General features: G+C 40.9%; 1 protein-coding gene and 1 long non-coding RNA gene across 2 annotated transcripts; one reads left to right on the top strand and one right to left on the bottom strand.

Annotated features, from left to right (window-relative positions):
- Positions 1-3,947: 3,947 nt before the first annotated feature.
- Positions 3,948-19,290, bottom strand: LOC110060648 (beta-lactamase-like protein 4). Its single transcript, XM_020767437.2, has 12 exons — positions 19,131-19,290; positions 15,070-15,422; positions 14,368-14,505; positions 13,773-13,916; positions 13,179-13,300; positions 12,562-12,714; positions 11,417-11,545; positions 10,082-10,184; positions 9,786-9,864; positions 9,040-9,180; positions 8,278-8,390; positions 3,948-7,015 (listed from the first exon to the last, which is right to left on the bottom strand). The coding sequence occupies exons 1-12, from the start codon at positions 19,186-19,188 to the stop codon at positions 6,647-6,649; spliced, it is 1,902 nt and encodes a 633-aa protein (XP_020623096.2). The 5' UTR covers positions 19,189-19,290; the 3' UTR covers positions 3,948-6,646.
- On the top strand, positions 16,302-16,756 carry LOC110060649 (uncharacterized). Its single transcript, XR_002297900.2, has 2 exons — positions 16,302-16,429; positions 16,607-16,756. It is a non-coding gene; the product is annotated as an uncharacterized LOC110060649 (long non-coding RNA).
- Positions 19,291-22,138: the final 2,848 nt, after the last annotated feature.

The raw sequence follows: 22,138 nt of genomic DNA, 5'->3' as shown, positions 1-22,138 counted from the left end.
TTTAATATTTCTCATTATATTAGTATTAGGTATTTTTAAAGCTGACGAATTTTGTACCGTGGATAAATAAAGATTATCTATCTATCTGTTAGCATATGTTTTATTCATGTGGAAAGTCAATTTCGAGAAAAAATCCTGTACTTCCCACTGGGAAATTTCCATCTATTGTACTAACCACGAATACGATTATGTAACAACACCTTATTATCCAATTTCCGCTCTATTATCTGTCAAGTGGTCGCTTAGGTAAGGTTAAAAAAAAAGAAGAGAATTTCAAACTTTTAGGGCTAAAAGTGGTCGCGGTAGCTTACGAGAGGTGGTCGCTTACAAGAGGTTCCAAATACAGTGATTTGACTGGGAAACTTTTGGTATTTTGAAAAGCTGGTCGCTGAGGAGAGGTGGTCGCTTACAAGATGTGGTAGCAACCGAAGGAGAACCAGGCGAACGCACTGCGTAATCGCTCGTGGCATCCTTGCGATACCCCTCAAAGGTCGATTTGAATTAAAGTAAACCTATATAAATTTATAGCTATGCACGAAGTTTGCCGTCCATGAAGTTATGTAAAGCATAAATCATTTGAAGTTTTGACATCTTGCGACAGCCAGCTTTTAAAACCTTTCACGCTTTGTGTATATAAGAAGATTTTTTAATATCTTTTTGTCCGTTCATTGAACTGAAGTGTAAATTTACTTTTGTATGCTTTGAGGGCGGTCAATGGTACCGTGCCAAAAATTGAATAAGTGAAGTGCACGAACGTTGTATGCGCTTTATTCCGCTAAAAAAAAGGAAAATGCAATTTTCAGATCGATATATTGGACACACCGCTTTCCATAAAGTACCTTTATGAAAATCTCAAAACTATACTGTAATCATGATGGGACACTTACAACTCTCTATTTTATTGTTCCTTTAGACATTTTTTATTCGTCCTTGTTGAATGTATAATTTTTGGATTCTATGAATGAACGGTTTGATTAGATATGCAATAAAATTAATTTACATTCAAGCTTTTCATTTCCTGAGTGTTTTTCTTATACCCACAATGACACAAAAACTTCTACGGATTTCCGGCAATAGTTGTTAACTGGTTCAGCGTAACTAGCGCATAAGATCATCGTAACAATAAGAAATGATAATTGGTCCACGCAGTCGATCTTTATATTTTCATCTCAGAAATACTCTTCCTCAAGTAGCGGCAATCTTTCATTTCCTCGAATAACTTGTCGAGTTCCTTTTCTTCTTTCGTGATCACTTTCTTAGCTCCATTTTCTCGATAATGAATTTTCAAAAGTCTCGTGGCGACCAGGGCTGCCTTTCCAACGCGGCTGATATTCGCGCGTGTTATAGCGAACTGGCTGGTTCGACGTCTTGAGGGAGCTTGTATTAAATGTGACTCTAAGGTTCTCGACTCTGCGCCAATACTGCGGCGAGTTAAGTTATTTTCCGTTGGGGGACGAGATTCCCATGAGCTTGTGTAAGTAAGTTTTCCCTTAACTCTTGGGGCGTCCTTGCCCGCAGTTAAATTTCCACCGGAATGTCTGCGTTCTCTCTGTGGATGAGTTTCTAAAAATTTCTCACCCTCCATTAATCTTTTCTCGTCATGCATTTGCTCAGCTGTGAAACTTTTCCGTCGATTTTCATAAGAAATCTTAGCCTCTTTAAGCTTTATCTGTAAATGATCATGATCAATAAAAATTCTTTCCGCAATCTTAGGAAGCTCTACCTCCGCCTTTTTCCGTTGTGGTGTTTTCTGACCAGATCTATCTACTCTACCAGATAGAGCCTCGCGATCGCTTCGGAAAGTCTCCGACGATTTTCTCTCCGATTTTATTTCGTGTCTATCTTCAGAAAGTTGTTTTTGTGGTTGGTCTGATAAAGATACATGCCTCCTTCTCTCCTTTTTAACTGGCAAATTAAGATCTTCGTTCAAGCTTTGCCAAGCTACCTTAACATGGACTGACACGTGTCTCTGGACAGCTGCCTTGGTCTTTACACTCGGCTTCGTCTCTTCAGCGATTCTGATGTCGCTGATTCGAGCTGGCATAGTGTTGCCCCTGGGTCGCGGACGAAATGTGAAAGCACTTTCTAACTCGGATGGCAGTCGCACAGAGGAATACTTTGATCCTTGGCTGAGATTGTTAAACGAAATTCTACGACTTCTCGTCCGCTTAGAGGTCGCGACATGTACAGTTGAATTTGATTCCCTTCCTGTCTCTTTGAAACCCTGTATCACACATTTGTACTCCTCTGAACATGGCGAAAGACTGCACGCTGATAAGCGTTTCAGCAGAGACTGTTTTTTCCCCTGGTAGCTGCGATCGGCCGCGCCTAAAAATCTCGATTGCGAGCTGTTATTAGTGATGGTTGTTTCTGGGGCTGCATATTGAATTAAATGTCTTTTGCCACGTTTTGCAGTCACGTCTCGTATTTGAAATCGCCGTGGATTAATTATTTCAGATTTATTCTCTGCTTGCTCGGAAACCTCTTGCAGGCTCTTTGATCTTACTTTTTCCATTTGGCCTCGAACGGGAATAATCGTAAAAAGGTTTCTTTCAGTCTTGGTTGCAAATCATACCAGTTACGCTTTGCACGTATTGCGTTGAATCTTCATTGAGTGAATGAAATGGACATGTAAAGCCCCTCAAAGTTCAATCCATTGTACCGGTAATGATATTTTTGTTTTTCTCGACAGAGAGTCAAACTCCTTTTATGCCAAGTCGCGCAGCTCTCTACGTGATTAGAGTTAAGGGATGAAACTACAACAGTCTACGCACAGATCTCAGTGTGTTTCTTTTCACAAATGAATGGCCGGCATTATCTAATTTGCGTCTGCTAAACCAAACCATTTTGCTAGTAAGCCCTTGGACAAACACAATGGTGTTATATCCTTTGAAAGTCTGACATTTGCGATGAAGCCGAATTGAGAAGTTTACTCAGGCCTTAAAAAAATATCAATGCTGATTAATCGGTAACTTTTTTGCGCGGCGAGCTTTTGTTTTAGTGATCATGAAAAGACTGTCGATATTAGATTCATGAGAATACACCGATTTATTTCGAAAGCTAATTTTAATTTGTCAGCTAGCAATATTTATGGGCCATTAAATACGACAAATCATATAAATAGATGAAAGGCAAATGCCGTCAGAATTGATGGTTACTAAGAGAAGGCGAGAAATAAACAAAATATTGTGCCCGAAGTTTGCTGAGCCGTCAAAGAATCTTTGTAATACCGAATCAATCTATTTATATTAAGTTCAACAATAGTTAATGACCCGTGTTCTGTCGTTGAAATGGCCATTGAAGTCATTGATGAGTCCTTTTTTACTGCGATAATTAGTTTTTGCAGTTAGATGTTGTCCTCAGCAGCGGAAAAGCCGCGATTTGGAAACTGAAGTTGAAATCCAGTAAATCGTTCATGCAAGTTCCCTGAATTAAGTTCATGGTAACTGATTATTTATCCGCTTCAAAATACTTATCACAAGTTAACCCAAGTGACAGGTTGATTTTCTGCCATGTTTCTTTTCTTTTTATTAGTCTGTGGGGGAGGGGGAGAGGCTAACGGGGACGAACAGAGGGGGCGGGAGACCGGGAGAATAGGGGAGGGGTACGGGCGGCGGAAGGGAAAAAGGCGGGAAGCAGGAGACGTCGCGGGAGTTATGAGAGGGCGGTAAGTGAGAGAGAAATGCAAAAGGAACAGTGAAAAGACATGAAGCCAAAATGTTATTTGAAGGCAGGGTACGGAAAGTGGAGGTTTTAATACCCTGACTTAAACTAATCTGTTTTATTACGTTATTTATTCCCTAAACCTGTTTGCAGAGCAGTTTATTTCTTCTGCTTTCCTGTTGTGACGGGGAAGAATGGGGAAGATATATTTTATTCCTCGAACACCCGTCATTAGCTCCCGCGCGCACGTGGCTCAATTTTCCAAAGTATGATTCGGCTAACCATTTAGAGAGCAATACGTCTTTATTACACCTTAAAAATAACGAAAATTAAAAGAAATCCTTCCTAATGGATGGGCATCGTCCTTATAAGTCTCGGTAAGCAGGCCTAAAAGCATCTGATTTAAGATCACTTAAACTAAACTATTACATTTTAATTGATCTATACAACTCCATGCTTGTCTGTTGCCACTGGCCGAAAAAACTGCCCTTTTAGACGGCAGAGAACGTCTAAGCGCAGTGCATCTATTCAAGTAATGGGTCTTTTTATCAATGCCACGCAATATCAAAAATTCTTCGCATTTTTTATATGAACATAAAACTACCCGTATAGATTAATTTACCATGCCGAATTGAGTATATACACGAAGTTTCATAAGAGGAAGTCTGCTCTATATATTTATTTTCTTTGTAAAAATTGGCAACTTTGGGGTCCTATATTTCCATGATTTTGCAACGGATTCTTATGAAACTTTGCATATCTACTTAATTCAGCGTGACAAACCTAACGGTATAAGGCTTATGTTTTGTTTGACTGAAAAAATCAGAAAGGCGTGACACAAGAGATCATAATCTCTTGCGTGACATCGGTAAAAAAGGTCCATTGCTTTTAATGTGATTGGTTAAAACAGAGATAATATATTTTCTAGCGCTATACTTTTGAAATAGAGGTCATAGTCAAGAGCCCTATGTTATTGAACAGTTGGCTTTCTTGAATATCTTAACTGAGCTTTTTAAGCAAATTTAATTACAGAGATTACTACGTGAGTGCAAAACACAGAGGAGCATCAAAGAGCATTACTATGTTAAGTTTTGTGCAAGTGTATTGTTTACTAACGCGAAGTAATATAGTACGGGCAACATATCCTTTCAACATACCGTGCCACATTGTTGCGTTACACCGGCGGGAGTCCTGTGCGAAAAGGTCGGGGATGCCCGTCGGGAAATTTGGATTAAACCCCAGGAAAACCAATCTGGGTGTGACACGAGCTTTATTTGACTCCTAAAAAATTCTTCTTTAAAATGCACAGACAGAGTTTTTATTATCATTATTATTTCTTCGAGTGCAATCCTGAAAGATACCTTGACAGCTAAAAATAGCGGAATTTCGTCCTGAACACCCTCGAGTAACAACAAAATCCATGGCTTACACCGAGTTGTATCGTTACACGAACCAACCGCGAGCCCAACTCAACCTCGAGTCGCGAGTCAACATCGAGTCGACCACGAGTCAAGCCAGCTTTTTTTTTTTTCTTTTTGTCTCGGAAAAAAAGAAAGATGCCAGGAAATAAAATATATGAACAGAAAGATTGTGTTAGCCGTTAACAACAGGACACTTAATAAAAGGCTCAACTCGATCGCGGCTCGCGCCATCTTGTAGTCTTACGCAACATATTACCCAGAGGAACCTGGGATCGTTGGATTTTCATGCTTAGTCCCACAAAGACATGGTGTCGTTATGGGATGGTAAGTCGCGCTGAAACATTGAATCTATTTACGTCCTATTATCTGTTTTATCCCCTCTTTCCAAAATAACGCAGCTATGTTCCAGATGGATTAATTTATTGGCTAACATTTTTATTTATTTCTTACAAAGTAACCGCTTAGAGAGCTTCGTCTGTATTTGCCACACAAGCTATACTTGTTTTTGGTGCAATTTCGACCCCGCCAAATGCCCTCGGGTACTTTGACACTACAAATAACGTGACTTGCTACAATGCATGTTTGTCAAAGTCTGAGGGACTGGGTAATATGCTGCGTTATGCTACCGTGAAGATAGCGCGCGAAGCGATCGAGGTCAGCCTGTTATTTTATGACCTGTTGCTAACTGGTAAGACAACCTTTATTCATAACTTTTATTTCTTACAATCCATATTTTTTTCGGGACAAAATGAAAAAAAAAGAAACAAAAATTGGCTTGACTCGTGATTGATTCATGGTTGATTCATGGTTGACTCATGGTTGACTCATGGTTGACACATGGTTGACTCATGGTTGACTCATGGTTGACTCATGGTTGACTCATGGTTGACTCATTGTTGACTCGTGGTTGACTCATGGTTGACTTGGACTCGCAGGTGGCTCGTGTATCGCTACAACTCATTTACACCAAGCGAGACGAGCATCCACGACCTTTTCACTCGGGAGTCCCCCCACCGGGGCATTGCAACAAAGGTGGTAAAGCATGCAATAAAGGTTGCAATGCAACAATATTACGCGACAAGTTGAATAAATATATTGCCCGTATTACTTGGCCTAACTTTTCTTTCTCGGGAGTGGATTGATGTCTGGATGTGATCCACATTATAAGGCTGCCCGTCCTCTTTACATAAGATGAGACAACTGTTTTTGTTCTTCTGTGAGGACAACGCCAAGATTACTACGATTATATGTTGAGTAAGGCGTGACGAAAGTTTGGTGACCAGGTTTTAACGTTTGACTGTGTTGTTGTTGTTACGGATAACTGGCTCCTTTTCCAGTGGCAACTTGTCGGCCTTTGACGTCATTGGCGGCAAAGCGCGCGAAATTGCATTTGCAGACGACGATATTGTTACCACTGGAGACGAGGAAAGTTGCTCGTGGCAACACCGTAATTTCAAGTCCAGAACTTAGTCACCAAAGCTCCATCGCACCTTGTTAATCAACTGATAGTCGTAGTAATTAGGTTCTCTGGATTCCAGCCGTTGTCGATAATCAAGCCTCCACTACGATGTGTTATCAGCTGTGTCTAAATTCCGATCCCTGTAAAAGTATGCTCTACCACTGGCCGACGCTGTCCACATCGTAAATTTATCACAGAGACCGTCTTCTTTAGAGGGACTGTCGAATACTACGGGCTCATTGTCTGATCCAAGCGTGAAGATGCTAAAGCAGGGTAACTCCGGCGTTACGACAACTCTGAATTTTAACGGCTCCGTGTAGTTTAAGATAAACGCCTCGAATCCGCCATTAATGGACATAACTAACTTGCCAGCGTCATTCATTTTGACCTGCAAAAAACTCAAACTAGGCTCAAGACCTTCCACTTTGTAAACTCCAATGTACTGCTTGGTATCAGGCGGAACTCTTATTTCCTTAATGAATCAAAAGAAAGAAAGCATCATGTGTTAAGAAAGAGTTTAGAGCCAGCGAAAGGGTTTTCACAAAACGAACTTCAGGCTCTGATCCGAGGGGTACTCTACATTGTTTTATACGGGGGAGACTCCGCCCCGAAGTCCACCTTCTTGCCCTTTTGTATACCATTTTGGCAGAGAAGGTACCGCTTTCGTATGTATACCTTTCATTGAAAAAAGGTAGCCCTTTCACATACTTACTTAACATTGCATCTCCTTTTCTAAACCCTTGAAATCATGCAAGTTGATGAATTCTACGATACAGCCATAAGGTGCATCTGTTCGAAATATTTTAGTTAATATCCCTTTTAAATATCTAAATGACAGATTTTCAACATGTTAATCAGCACCCAGTTACACACCTGGGTTGCTTGGAGAGAGGCACTGTGAGAGTAAAGTGTCTCGCCTAATATAAGACCACAACGCAATGTCTGAGGCTAGGGCTGTCTCTAAGATGTTCGGCAACTTTTGGGCACTTTTTCCAATTTGGGGCAACTTCTTATGCAGTCTAAGCCACTACTGCAAAATTATAACAGACCAAACTGGCATATGAAGCACTCATCAAGCACCTTTTCTTTTTACTTTCTTGGTCACGACCGTCACATACGGTATAGTTTTCTAGACGTTTCTAAGTTTTACTCATCGTGCGTTCGCATTGGTTTGCCCGTGGTTTGAAAAGGCGGTGTCCTTCGGAGCACGATGAGGAATGATGATGATGATGATGATGCTGATTGGAAAGGCGTTTCAAGTGGTCAGCGGTGGGTTGATGAATTCAAAATGGCGGAGTACGACCCCTTATGCTCAAGTGACCGCAACTTGATATAGCAGTCCAGCATAAAAATTAAAAATTCGTAATATTGATTGCTGGGTTAAATAATGAACGGAAGAAATAAAAGTAGGTTACGACTCGTTTTAACCGCTATTAAATGCTCAGGAGTCAAGGAACAGTGAAAAAAGGTTCTTTGGTAGGGTAATAAACAACTTATAGAAAATATGAAAAGCAACGTGAAGATTTTGGAGCAACTTTTGAGCAACTTTTTAAGAAATTTGAAGATTCTTAGGGACAGCCCTAACCCCGGCTATATCATTAGCTAGCGGTAGAGCCTCATGACACTGTCATGGCCTCTGTCCTGTTCGGAGGAGGGTCCACCGATCTGTCAATGATATCTTTAAGATGATGAATGTAGAACCTAAATTATGCCTTTATTATTAACACAGTTTACCTGTTCTCCTTCTGTTCTTAAGACTTCTTTAAAAGCGGGCAGGAATGTGTTACTGAATTTCTTGTCAACTTCGCTCCGCAGAGCTCCGCAGTTCGTACAAAAAATGTTTAAGGCTGAATAGTTTAAAAAAAAAGAGACCAGTGATTTCTGTGGATTGGCGTTAATAAATGTACGGCAGTAAACAACTGATAAGAATGACAAAGGGAATGTGAATGTTCTAAAGCTTAAACTTCACGAGTAAAGATAAATAAATGTCTGTTTGCAATCCATCTGTTCCTAGATAGGTAGGCGGGTCGGCGTATATAGGTAGGTAAATAGGAAGGAAGGTAGGTAGGTAAAATAGGTGCTTAGGTAGGTACATAGGTAGGGAGGTAGGTAGGCAGGAAGGAAGGAAGGCAATTTGGTGGGTATGTATAGGTAAGAGGGACGTAGGTATATAGCTAGGTTGGTATGTAGGTAGGAGGTAGGTAATAATAGATAAGTAGGTAAGTAAGTGAGATAATATAAGATAGATCGATAAGCAGGTGGCTGGGTGAATTTAGGGGCACGTCTTTCGCCGTTAGCAATTGGCTAAACACTCCTAGCTACTCCTTCCAGTACCAAGATAACGAAGAGACATTTACTGCCACTCAGTTTTCTCAATAGTCTGTGATGTTAATGTTATTAACTATAAGAGTGTTTGAGAAACATGTGGAATAAACATACGGCAGGGCAAGCAGCGATTTTTATTGAGACACTTGCGAGTATTTTTTAATTACTTACCAAGCTTCATTTCTGGTAAAAGTATAATTAACGAGTTGAATCCGTAAGCGTCGCCTTGCTTTTTTCTGATCAACATATCACCGGAAATTGTCATCTCCCAGGGTGTTCCAATGACATTTTTTCCGTCTCCGAGAATATACTCTTAAAACCAAAACAAAATGGTGTTAGCTGAGACATTTCAGTCCAAATAACATGGCGAGTAATTATTTACAGTTGCTTAGTCCAAGGGATGAGTCGGGGAAGATGAGAAAGAGGACAAAGGAGTCCTGTTGATGCTCAAAAATGGAGGGGCTCCGCCAAAGATTTATAACTCAGGCGGGTCGGGTCGGCAGTCTCTCCTTTGACACTCGCCACGGATTCTTCAGGTACGTCCAGCCTGCCAGCAAGCATAATCTAGGAAAAAATGTTCTATGCACGCGTGATGGGGTTGATATTATTCTGTCCAGAAATGAAACGAAACCGAAATCCGCAGTTGATACTTGTAGACAAGAAGACGAAAACCCTACCACTTTCACATGGGAGTGCCTATTACCCCATTACACCCCCTTCTTATACCTCCCTCCCTAGAAGTCGCTCCCTTTCGAGCGAGCGAACAAATGTAGACTGCTTCGCAGACCTCCGTCAAAAACAAACAAAAACAAACAAACAAGAAAAAAAAAAAAAACAAAAAAACAAAAAACAAAAAAACCAAGAGTATAAAATAATAATCTGTTTACAGGTGTTAAAAACAATAGCACTAGATTTACCTGGTGAAAAAAAGGCTTCTGTGAGGGTTTTCGAAATATATCTATTGTTCGAGTCGGTTGTGAAGAGACCAACTTCCAGCTGGCAGTGAGGAACAAGAGACAAACATTAGAAGATTAGTTTATCTTAGTGCTGTAGGGTTAATTCAAGGGTTAATACAGAATGGGTTAGCTATCTGGAAAGAGATAAAATGGAGAGTGGGCTATACAGGGAAACACTCGGGAGGTAGTAACGCAACGCTTAACCGTTAGTAGACTTAGTAAGGAACTTGCGTGACAGCCCTAAGTTTAGCTGCTACCTTTGCAAAATCTGCCACAGTTGAAAAACATCCTCCAGTTGGATTCAGCCAGCCCCATTCTGTAGGATCTGAGAATTCGTTTTCGGGAATACGCTGCCTTATGCTGAACGCAAAGAAAACAAAGCAACATTAAGCCATAACGGAGTATCATAGAGTTTTAACCCCTCAGTAAAGCCCAAACAAAGAGCGCGAATATTCATTGATATACATATGCCGGATATGTAGGTTATTGACCAAGCGTGAGGTCAAGATGGCTGGACATTGGCCAAGTTCTTTTTTTTTCCCGTATTTATGGACCGAGAAGGAGTCGAGATCCATAAACACGCACAAAAAAAAAAAAAAAAACAGAAACGAGGCTAATATCCAGCCATCTTGACCAAACAAACTTTTTCAGTAACGGATATAGTATATGGAAAAAGAATACTATTTTCTTGCGGGACACAGCGGGTAGTAAGAAAGATAGTGCCATCTTGCCCGCTCCGGTAGCCAATCACAGCTCAGGATTCGGTTCATCTTGCTCGCCCGCGGAGCTACTGCCTCATCTGTTACTTTCGTCTAGGTTAGTGCCAGAGGTTATTATAGTACAGTAGAACCCTGGTAACTCGAACTCTGAAGGGAAACGAAAAACAGTTCGAGTTAGCGGGGGTTCGAGTTCTCGGGGTCGATCGAATATCCAACTTGCCATGATAATAAAGGGAAAGCATCCAATATGACTCAAAACATCGGGCAATGACTGTCAAATATGTGAACGGTCGGTTGCACTAATTAAAATCAAATTCCTGTAGTGTTAGTTTTGAGTGTTTTTACCGATTACACCACAAGAAAAGCTTATGGGATGACATCCCTGGTGAGTTACATGATCCAGAATTAATTCGAGTTATCGGAGTAAATTTTTATCAAGGGAAACGAAATTTAGCTCGAGTTTACGGGGAATTCGAGTTATCCGAGTTTGGGTTAACTGAGTTAAAATGACTGAAAAGTAGGGTCAAATCCGAGGGAAATGGGACTTGGTTCGAGTTAGTGGGGGAGTTCGAGTTATCTGAGTTCGAGTTACCGGGCTTCTACTGTAGTTCCTAATTATTACGTATGGTTTTTTTTTTAAACTCTTCAAACGACAAGGAAATAAATTACCCCAGACCTGGCCCAGAGGGTATAAACAATTGTATTTATTTTCAATGTCTTTGTTTCCTTTTTCTCTTCTATTATCTTGATGTACCTGTCATCCAGAGCGAAAAATGTGTTTGACATATCAAATGTGGCCCAGAGTGTATAAATCGATTGTTTTTATTTTCAATGTCTTTGTTTTCTGTTTTCTCTTCTATTATCCTGATGTACCTGTCATCCAGATTGAAAAATGTCTTTGACATATCAAATCTTGATAAGATATTGTTCCTCATCCATCCTTCGTATCCGTTTCCGAATCTCTGACCCAGTACCTGACCGAGCAGTGCAAATCCGAGGTTACTAAGCAGAAAGAAAGGAAAAAAAGACATGCAGAAAATGTTAAGCGTTTTCTAACGTCCTGGTAGAATGCAATACCCTAGCAGAGAATACAAGTCGCACGTACTTTTGAGAGGTAATTTTAGTGGGTGACTGAACGCCTTGCTACTACTTGGCCTGGTTTGAATTCCTGGGTGACTTTTTCCCAGGACTTCACGGTGACCTCATTCGGTGACGTATCTGCAGACGAGCGCCTGACCCAAATGGAATTAACCGGGATACTGGAATAGTGAGAGCTTGGGACTAGGCAAGGTACTAACCAGGTTGTTAGGTATTTAATAGGAATGAGAAAAAGGTGAACTACGAAGTACGAAAAAAGGCTAGTGTCCAGTCCCCTCTTGCCTGATATCGCGTAACATCACACAGGATTAGTTCATTTCAGAGTTTTACAGTTCCTATTTATTATGGGATAGGGGGTCAGAGCAAAAGACAGATGGGAACGGGAGCATAAACACAATTTTTACTAACACACCCGTCATTGAACAGGTGCTAGTTGTCAAACGTTTGTCTCTGACATGACACCCGGCCTAGAGCAATAAAAAAGCCGGTATTGATACCTTTATGGAGTAGAAATGAACTTAGACCACGCCTAGAAAAAGATTTCTGCCTTTTTTACTCTTAATTTCTAACACCTTGACGACTTCCGGCCAAATTCCCCACCACTCTTACACTTGTGGATAGGAGCTCTGGTTATTCACATGATAAAATGAGATAGACCCTTTCAGAAAATGTGTCGTATTGCGTTATAGTAATGGCCATTTCTGAGGGCCATTTCTGAGGGCCATTTCTGAGTGCCATTAGCCTCTGTGTCAAAACGAGTCTAAGTACGAAACCAGTCATATAGAAATGTACCAGCCTACATGTTCATTTTCACGAAAATCAAACTCATTTTCTTATGAAAGGTGTTACACGAAGACTCGTTTTGAAACAGAGGCACAAGGTAACCCGGAAATGGCCTATTAGAGGGTAAATTTTCCAACCTGTAATATGGCTCTTTCCCAGGTTCATGCAAGAGGGTCACGTTTCTCATTCGCTGAATCATCTGATCATTGGTGTATGGGCAGAAATTTGTTTTCGTGTCAGGATAACACGGCGCCTCCCTTGGAAGACCAGAACGATGAGATGCAAGCTCCCTGTGAAATAAGATAATAGCAAAAGAACGAGACAAAGTGATCACGTATTTCACTAAGAGCTTCCCGCGTCCTTCGAGACTTTTTGAAGAAACCCTCACGCGGACAAGACCCGTAATAATGGACAAACCATTATTCTTTTGAGGGTGGGGAGGCAAGGGAGTGGCCAATTTTCTGAGCCCTGAATTTGTTTTCACCCTTAGGTCGCGCATGACTTTTTTTGGTGGGTGATAGCTTGTGCAAGAATTCTTTTAGCATCAAAAACAGGACCTGGATAGTGGAGAGCACTTGCTCGATTTTTTTTCAGCAGTTTTTGCTTTGCAGGATTTTTTGTTATTTGGGATATTGCCCAACCTCCCCCACCTCACCCAAATAAATAATAGTCCGCCCCTAATATCGATGCATTTGAATTGGATTTGCCACTGATCAAAAGCGCACGAAATTCCATAGTAAAGTTGAAGCCTCACCTTAGAGTGATTGGGGCACTGCCATACGGATTTTTGACCAAAAAGTTGGTTTGATAATCAGTCACGGAGTCGTCAAGTGAGTTTACAAAGCCATCATCGTACAGCTTATAGAGCATCAGAGCCTGGAATAATATGTGGGTAAGGCAATTAATTTGTTTCTAGGAATATACTGGTCTGGCAGCATAATTAACGCAACGTAACGCAACTTACGTAACGGTAAGTAACGTAACGCCTGACAATTAACTGACAAAGAAAAAATCGGACCGGCTGGCGGAGCATGGCGAGGTCCTTACGTATATCTGACCAGAGCCAAATATTTTCCAGTCCGGTCCGACCTAACTCAGTCAATAGGTATTTTATCATGCCAGCTTTGCTAAACTTGGCTTAGTTACAAGTTGTGACAAATGACTGAATTGTGTAGTGCTCTGTTCTGAATTGCGTGCTTTGAATGCGTTGTTGGCGTGTGCTAGGCGCGGCCGCGGCGAGACTTTCCCTGAACCCCCAGCCAGTCCAGCCCTACAGTTCACGTGTGATATGTAAGAAATTAAATTCAACACACAACTATATTATAGCTACTTCAGTTATTTTTCTCACCGTTAAAACCTTTGAAACACTGGCTATGGGGAATATAGTTTCATCTGTAGGTTTACGCTTAGGTATTTGGGAATTGTTCAGCACGCCATACTCTCCTTGCCAAATGACCTTGTCCATGTACACGATGTTAGCTGTTACGGCACTCTACAAATCATAAGATAATAGCAACTCTCAGTACATTATCTCACTAACTATTTTAGTGTGTAATATTTCACAGTTTTTTACTGTTTCGAATGGATGATTAAGTAAGCTGCTGAGTGTTCTATTCTAGAAAAGTTGGCAACTTTTAAAAACGCGATGCATTCTTAACACAGGGTAAACAGAACTCAATTGCCGGCCCAAATGATTTTTCCTTAGCAGTTGTATCGCTTTTGCACGAGTAGCCGAGTTCTTTCTTCTCAGCCAATCAGTCGCAAGCCTTAAGCCTCACGTGAATTGGCCTATGGGATTTTTCCCGCGCTTTTCACCGGTTGCACATTTTTTCAGCTGAATCCTGATTGGCTGACTGGGCTGATAATGCTCAGCTAGTAACAGGCTCAATACAAATACAACTACACTGAAAACAACAATAAAAAAAAAAATCAAAAACACTAACCGGTCCTCCAAGTTTGATTTGTTCTTCAAAGAGAGACTCCATAGAGCTCAGTTCATCCTGGATACGTTGAGGCAGCGTGTTGAAAGCAACTGGTTTCGGGAGCGTGCGGCACAGGGGCGGTGGAGTCGGAGTATTTCCCTGTTAAGAGCGCATCACAAATACCGCGATCAGTATTCCTCCTATGTAACTTTGCCCTTGGTTGATCGATCAAGGGGCGGGCCATTATTTTTTTGACGTGGGGGGGGGGGGGATGATGGGTGTTGGCGGTTTGGGCAATTTTCTGGGGCGTGAAGTTTTTTCTCACCTTAAGTAAATCACAGGACCTGGTTAATAGAAAGCACTTGCTCGATTTTATTCGCCTTGTCCCCCCCCCCCCCCCACCCTTGCACGATTATTTTTCAGTAGTTTTTGCTGTGCGGGAGATTTTTGGGAAATTACCTAACTGCACCCCCCTCCCCGGTCAAGAAAAGAAAAAGGATCGTCCCTAACCTTATTGTGTAGAATTGATCATTTTTGTATTCTCGGTATAGGACTGGAACGCGCTAAACCTGGATTAACTTATATATTTGCGTTTCTAGGTCTTGATGCCGGAAAGGTAGTGGAGTGGCAAAAGACAAACTCCGCTCGACTGTGCCCAGACTCTCCCTCCCGGGTTTCTAAACGCTCTTTGAGAACAACAGAAATCAGGAGTATGATATTTACCGTTTGTTCACCATTTTCGGTAACCTTTTCATCCTGAGAATCTCTCGAGAAATACAGTGCCATCATGACAATAGCCACAGCCATGAAAAATATGAGCAAAGCAACCACAATAAAGTCCTTGCCACGTCGATCTCGGCCATGTTGCGCCTTCTTCTCCGGAGGTAGAAACCCAACTGTACTTGAACTTGAAGGCAAGGGAGCCTTTTTCACCGGTGGCTCCTCCCGGTACACGTACGAGGCCCCCGGTCCATTTTCAGGGAAGGACTCGTAGTTTCCTATGTACGAGGGGGTGTGTGGGCGTTCTGAATTGTCGTATGCGGTGTTCATGATCCCCCTGGGATGTTTTGCCGTAGCTGGAAGGGAAATTCAGTAATGTGTCATTCTCAGCACTAATTTGGTCTTTCTTGAAGTGACATTAAAAGGCCATTTACGCAGGCCATTTCTGCTTGTGCAGTTTTTGTCGCGATTTCTACAGAAACTTTTGTTGCGCCTGAGTTTACAATTCCAAATTGCTCGTGTAAATCAGCTATGATTTTAATGCAATTTCAGCGTGATATCGCCGGAGATTTCGAAGTTACGACGAAAACAACACAATCTCTGTTTATAAGATATGCATAAATCCTCCGATTCAAAACCTCCACTCATTTCATCACACTTCATGGCAATTGTTGCAGATCGTACTAAAATTGCACTGAAATTGGGCGAACGCAACAAAACTTTAAACATCTCTCGCGTAAATGGTTTTAACGCTGACACAGTTCAGGAACAAATCAATGACGCATTATGCATGCGATAGTCTGGCAATGAAGTCTCTTGAAGGCGGACAGTCTATCTTAATAGCTAACATTTTGTCGGCCACGCCGGTTCTTTACAAATAAGATGGATTATCCATGAAAATTCGTCTCAGAATTAATCTCTGGATAGATATGTAGCTGAAAACACACGCGCTCTTCACGCGCGCACACACGCAAGCGCCTCACACGCACACGCACGTGCACATTTGGTCAGTCATTATCGCCCTATGTTGTTTTGTAGGAGCAGCCCTCAAACTTAAAGAAAGCTGCAAAGCCTGAAATTGACAGAACCTGCTTACACAAAGAACCAACGAGTAGAAGGGTAGCTGTAGCTGATCATGATTGCTGCGAAGGCAATCAAAGGTCCGTTGAGCTAACTCGTATAACAGTTTTTCCGTTTTGCTAAAAATAGGCACCTTAAGATACCAGGACGGGACGAGCTAGGACGGCTGCCGGAAGTGAAGTGACTCAACCGGGCATGCGCACGAGAACTCTCGACTCATCTCTCTGCCGTCCTCATCTCGTCGAGGACGCCATTTCGCCCGACTAGCCGTCGTATCGAAGACGTGAGTATTTTGCTCTTGTTTTGCCCCGATAACTGTTCCGATCGACTTTATTTTCAGTTATATTGATAGGAATGTTTATAAGGTTCACAGTTTTTGCGATTGTGGTGTACAATACTTCGTTGAGATACGAAAATGTGAGTAAAAATATTCCTCGTCTGTTCGTTTGTGTTTCTGCAGCCACTGTGCAGACGCTATCACGATTGCGCAAGCTCAATACAAACTGTATGCATTGAGAATACATCTGTGTAAGTACAGTCGATAAGTAATTGTAAGAATGAATGCCATGGAGTATCTATCGAGCAAATAAAATACACATTTTCAAACTGATGTTTAGTTGTTGGTTTTTTATACTACCCGGAACTTGATGCAACGTTTGTTTGATTTTTATAATGCTAGTTACAATTACAGATGGAAATTGAGACGTTCACCAAAAGTCAGGATTCTTCGGCGACAGAATTCCCAAACGCTTTAGTGGTAAAAAGCCATCTGAAGCAGGTCGATCAGATTGTTCGTTTAATTTTTTCATACGGTTATTATGGTTTCTCTATTAAAATATTGACAGATGTTTGCTTCGCTTATAAAGAAACAGAAATTCAGCATCGCTGTTCACTATCGTTTAAGCCTAATAGGATAAGATTTCTATCATCTCTTTTATAGTCTAATGGATGTCATTGCTTCTGTAAATAGCTTGTACGAGGTTCGAATTATTGACGTCGCCGTCCTTTGCGAAAATGCACATCTTAAGCATTTTGTTTTTGGCGACACGACGGGACCCGCGAAAGTTTCCCGCGTCCACTGCCGTTGCCGTCCTGGCCTTCCAGTCCTCGTATCTTAAGGTCCCTAATAATATTATCTTGCGCTACCGTGGCCTATAGTGGCATTAAAAACAATTGTAATTTTTTTTTTTGCCTTGGTATATTTAGCGACAGATCACTTTACTTGTTTTTGTGCCGTTTATAAGTTTTTTTCAATAACGTAAATCGCAGATAACGACTTGTATGTTTGATTTTCCCTTCTAAAACAGAAATTTCGTAGAAACGAAAAAATCACTATTCTACAACAAGTGATTATACCCCAAACCCAAGCCATATTACTGCACTGATTGCATACTGCGTGATATTGCTGGTGAGCACGTTCCTATATTTCATGCTCGACGAACTAAGAGCTACTAAAATATAAGAAAAAAAAGTTTGCTTAGAATTTCTCGAAGGCCTCGTTCTCGGCCGCGATCCCCACACGACATCGTAGTTTTCGCGCTCACTATTCGATTGCATTCCGCGCTCTTTAACCTCGACTGGTAAGTACGTTTTAGGACTGCTCAACCGGGTTGACTCATGAATTTGCTTCTGGCTAAAGGCCAATATTAATTCAAGAAGGAAAGTTAGGAGACAAAAAGGCCCTCGTTTTTACCGCATTACCACATCACTACGATATATACTTACATACATGTATGTGGGAACAACGCCTCATTTATATTAATCCCCAAAATAGACTGACTAAACCAGGATTACACGTGAAGAAAAAAAAAAGTTTTCAGTAGGAATTACCAGCCTTATATAAATATAGAATAAATGTTGTGCGTTTCTCTAATTCCTGTCGCAGAAACCGTTTTTATAGTATAGTATGTAACATTTCCGCTCAATGTCCTTTCAGTTACACATATCTAACTGTATACTCCAACACAAAGAAAAATAATGACAGTTATGTCACCACGCGCTTTGTTCTCGCCTAAAACACGAGCGTTTTCACGTCAGACGTAAACTATACTTCTGTTCCAGATCAATGATTTCAAAACAATTAGTATAACTTTAGCCTAAAACTTTTCAAAATGACAAATCCGCTGTCGTTAATTATCACCTATCTATGCACTACTTTTATTCTCTAGCGAAAATTTGTTCAAACACTTTTGAGATGGTTACGGGACTAGTTGAGTCGCCTAGAAACCAGAAATAGGAGATCTTTCGGGCCTATATCTTTACACGTGAATTAATTACGGAGGAACAATTCAACAGGATATACAAAGTTCGCCTTTGATCTTAACCTGTTAAAACGGATGGTTGTGTCGGCTGAAAGCTAAGTGATCAAGAGGTGATGATCGATGGTTAAAAAGCTATGTAGACTTTAGAGTTCTCCAGAAATTAAATGCTTCGTTTTAAGAAGTCTTATCTGATGTCACAAAAATTCTGTACATTTCGTTTCATTATAAATTTCAAGTCCAGTGCGTTGCGTGCGTGTTAAATATTCAGTTTAGTACGCAATCAATGTTGTCGAAGTTTTCACCGCTTTTCTTCTTCCCTCGAACTTGCAAGGGTACTGAATTAGCATACCCTGATTTAACGTCTTGAATAGTGCTTAAAAGTATTAACGAACAATGCTACAGCAAACTGTGGCTGGAAGTATTTGCTCTGAGTTCTAAGATTACAATATTAGCATACTCAGAACTACTCACGCGAAAAACAGAACATGGACGGCCACCCACAGATTTTAAGGGTGCAAATTATTTAATCTCTGCCGGTAAGAGAGAACTTGGTGACGCCGTGTTCAAACTGACACCGTGTCAAAACAAGCTTTTGGCTTGCCATTTGTCCGCGATAGGTGAAAAACATCTCGTGCTAGCTCCCTCAGTGAAGTGTAAACATTGGAAAATTGAAGACACATTCCTTAGAATCAAAGCATAACACATCACACAACCAACTTGTACCTGCTTGATACTGCTTCTGAAGCCGCGGGGAACTGAAGTAGATTCCCTCCAAAGCCATTTTGACCGAGATCTTGAAGGTGTGTGTGACTTAAACAAAGATCGATTAATGAGCGTTCAGAGCCACGATAGCGCGCTTAGTGGACTTAAATTAAGAGATTGTCGTAACCTCGACCCCGTCCCCAGGCTCTTCTCGCAACAACGCAATTGATAAAATGTGCTGCGTCAGATAAAGAATTAAAAGGTCAGGTGGGAGTTGTTACAATGTAGCTTTATGAAGATAATTAATTCACGGAACTCTATTAGGCTTTCGGGTCTTTTCGGGAGCAATCGGGATTTAATCCGAAAAAAAATTGAAACCGTTTGTTTATTTCGAACTACTGAGTTTCGACACACACAATTTAGGACCAAATTCTTTAATTTCGAACAAAAATAAATCACAGAAACTGTTACGCCGTCAACGAGCCGACAAATAAATTTCCAGTAGAGATTCGTTTTGTGCGCTGCTGATATAAATGCCCTGAATGACGTGAAGACAGATTTGTGAGGGATTCCCGGTTCAGCCGTTCCTATTGGTGGATTTGATTCGGTTTACTCAAACTTCTTTGTCGTCACTTGATCACGAACAAATTTGAATTGAATTAGCTAAAGCACTGCTTACTGGTGCTATCAGATCTATGAATCCGGCGTTAGCAATCGATAATTTTGATATTCAATAGATATTGAGTACAAAGTATAAGTAGTAATCATGGTAATTAATCAATTTTATCCTGAGAGATCGAGTGCAGAAGAACAATTTAGCTTTCGTTGATTTTACTTTCATCAGGGTTCCATAGTTTTGTTAAATTCGACCACTAGCAGTCTTTTGTTTAAAGGAAGGCAGAAATAACAAAAACATTGTTCATTCAGTTTTATCACGGAAGGAGAGTTTCTTGCTTTTTAGTCGCCAGAAGATTTTTTCACAAATATGTAAAATATCGCGGTGCACGTGGTCTCGGCAACGAACAAAGTTGCCAATGACAAAACGAAAAAAACAACAAAACAAAACAAAACAAAACAAAAAAAAATATCATCAACTGAAGGAAGGAAAAATAATTTCTGTATACCTTGATTGTTTATGTAATTTTTTTTTCTCGTGTTTCGATCGAAATAGAACCACAAGGTTTGTTTTTCGAGCTCAAAATGTCTTAACCTGCATACTGCACACGGGCTAAAAATAGTGACACAGAAATGATAAAAATGCATGCGGCCTAGGATACTGAATATAGCGGAGAAATTCAAATGAGCTTTTTCTACTCAGTGTTTAGAGCCGATTGAATCCTAATCTCTTATGAAATATCAACAAAAAGGTCAGCAAAGACATGAACAGATCATGTCTTCGTATCTTTCTCCGCCTTGCAAAAAGGCGGGTCACACATTTGATAACGGAACCGACCACAAGCGAGATTCTCCCAAGCAGTACTATGATTAACGTCTGGAATTGAGTACGGAGAATTTGTACTCGCCTTATTAGTGGTTAAAATATGTCTGCTGCAAAATAACAACTATTGAATATGACTTATTGCCCGGGGCAAATGGTTAACAACAATGTTATCACAAGAATATTTGTGCACTAATGTAACATAGCTGGTTCGTCGAACAACCCATTCAAAATTGGCTTCCTGTTAACAATTGTTAAAAGCAGTTGTATAACTTAAATTGCTGCAATGGTTTAATTTTCTGTTTGTCATATCATGTTCGCATGTTTGTCTAGCAATGGTTAATTTACGTTACTCGGAGACTTGTTACACACGGGAACCCTTAACCTCATGCGATGTCTGAAGTGTTAAATCAATTAGCCTGCGAGAGCCTGCGAGTGCCTGCGAAGCACGTGAAAAATATCTTTGGAGGCTAAAATTAATTTCGAGAGATTGACAACAAGAAAGGGTGGCGCCCATTTACACAACAAGCAACGCGACGGAGCTTTTAAAGGCACTGAATGCTGAGCCGATGTTGTTTTGTAGCGTAAAACTAACAAACAACACCATGATCAACAGAAACTTGACAGTTTCCACTGTACGCATGAACTACTTACACACAAGTTAAGTTGGTTACCTTAAAGATTGGCAGAAAAGCGGTAATGTTTTCTGTTCCCCGAGAGAAACAGATAAAATCACGAAGCGTGATGAAGTTGTACGTATTTGCTTTCAGGGCAAGGAAAGATTAATCACAAAACAAGCCTTTGTGAAACCACCGTGAAATTATATGCAGTAAATGTGTTGATGTCATCCAGGGTGCTGCTCTCCCGCTTGGAACACCGCAGTGTCCTGGTCAGAGATCTAGTTTACATCGGCCGCGGAGTCTTGTTACTTTCACCTCAAGCAGTTTCTTGTTTCATTTTTAAGCATGGTTTCCTTATTTCACGAAGCTGATGACATCCTTATGGACTTTCTATTGTAACTCGTGCTCACTTAACCCAGATTACCGTTATGGATACACTTTGGGCTGTCGTTAATTGATGTACATCAAAGCTGACTGCGGTCTGCTTGACGGAGGATAAAATCATTATCACATGTTATCCACTTTCTCGATGCCCACTTTAATTAAGTTGCTAAAACTAGCATGTACTGTCTTAGCTTTCCCGAACAATGCTTTGACCGAAAACAATAACACTTGTCCGCTTATATTAAAACGCAATAATCGCTGTATTACATATTTCTCCGTCGTCATGCATGGCTGAGTAGTTATGACACTTCGCCCCCGATACAAGGAGGACAATCATATCCCATATAGGGATTTATTTACAACAAAGGTTCACGGGAAAGGGCAATCCCGTCCCCCCGAGACCGTGATCTCTTGGTTAGCACCGTGAAATTGAGACCTCTGGGAAATATTGGAAAGTGGGTATGAGCCAGCATTACTTACAGCGGTTACTCTGTTTACGCATGTTCAGAAACTGTTATTGAACTTAAATGAGTGCGCACACTCAAACTGGAAACCCAGAGTTTTTGGTTCTGGCTTTTTGATTTCGT

This window comes from Orbicella faveolata, unplaced genomic scaffold, assembly GCF_042242905.1.
Source record: "Orbicella faveolata isolate gen_17 unplaced genomic scaffold, um_ofav_v1 contig_13, whole genome shotgun sequence".
NCBI lineage: Eukaryota > Metazoa > Cnidaria > Anthozoa > Scleractinia > Merulinidae > Orbicella > Orbicella faveolata.
Note: the sequence above shows the minus strand (reverse complement) of the source record. Positions and strands in the feature narration are given on the sequence as shown.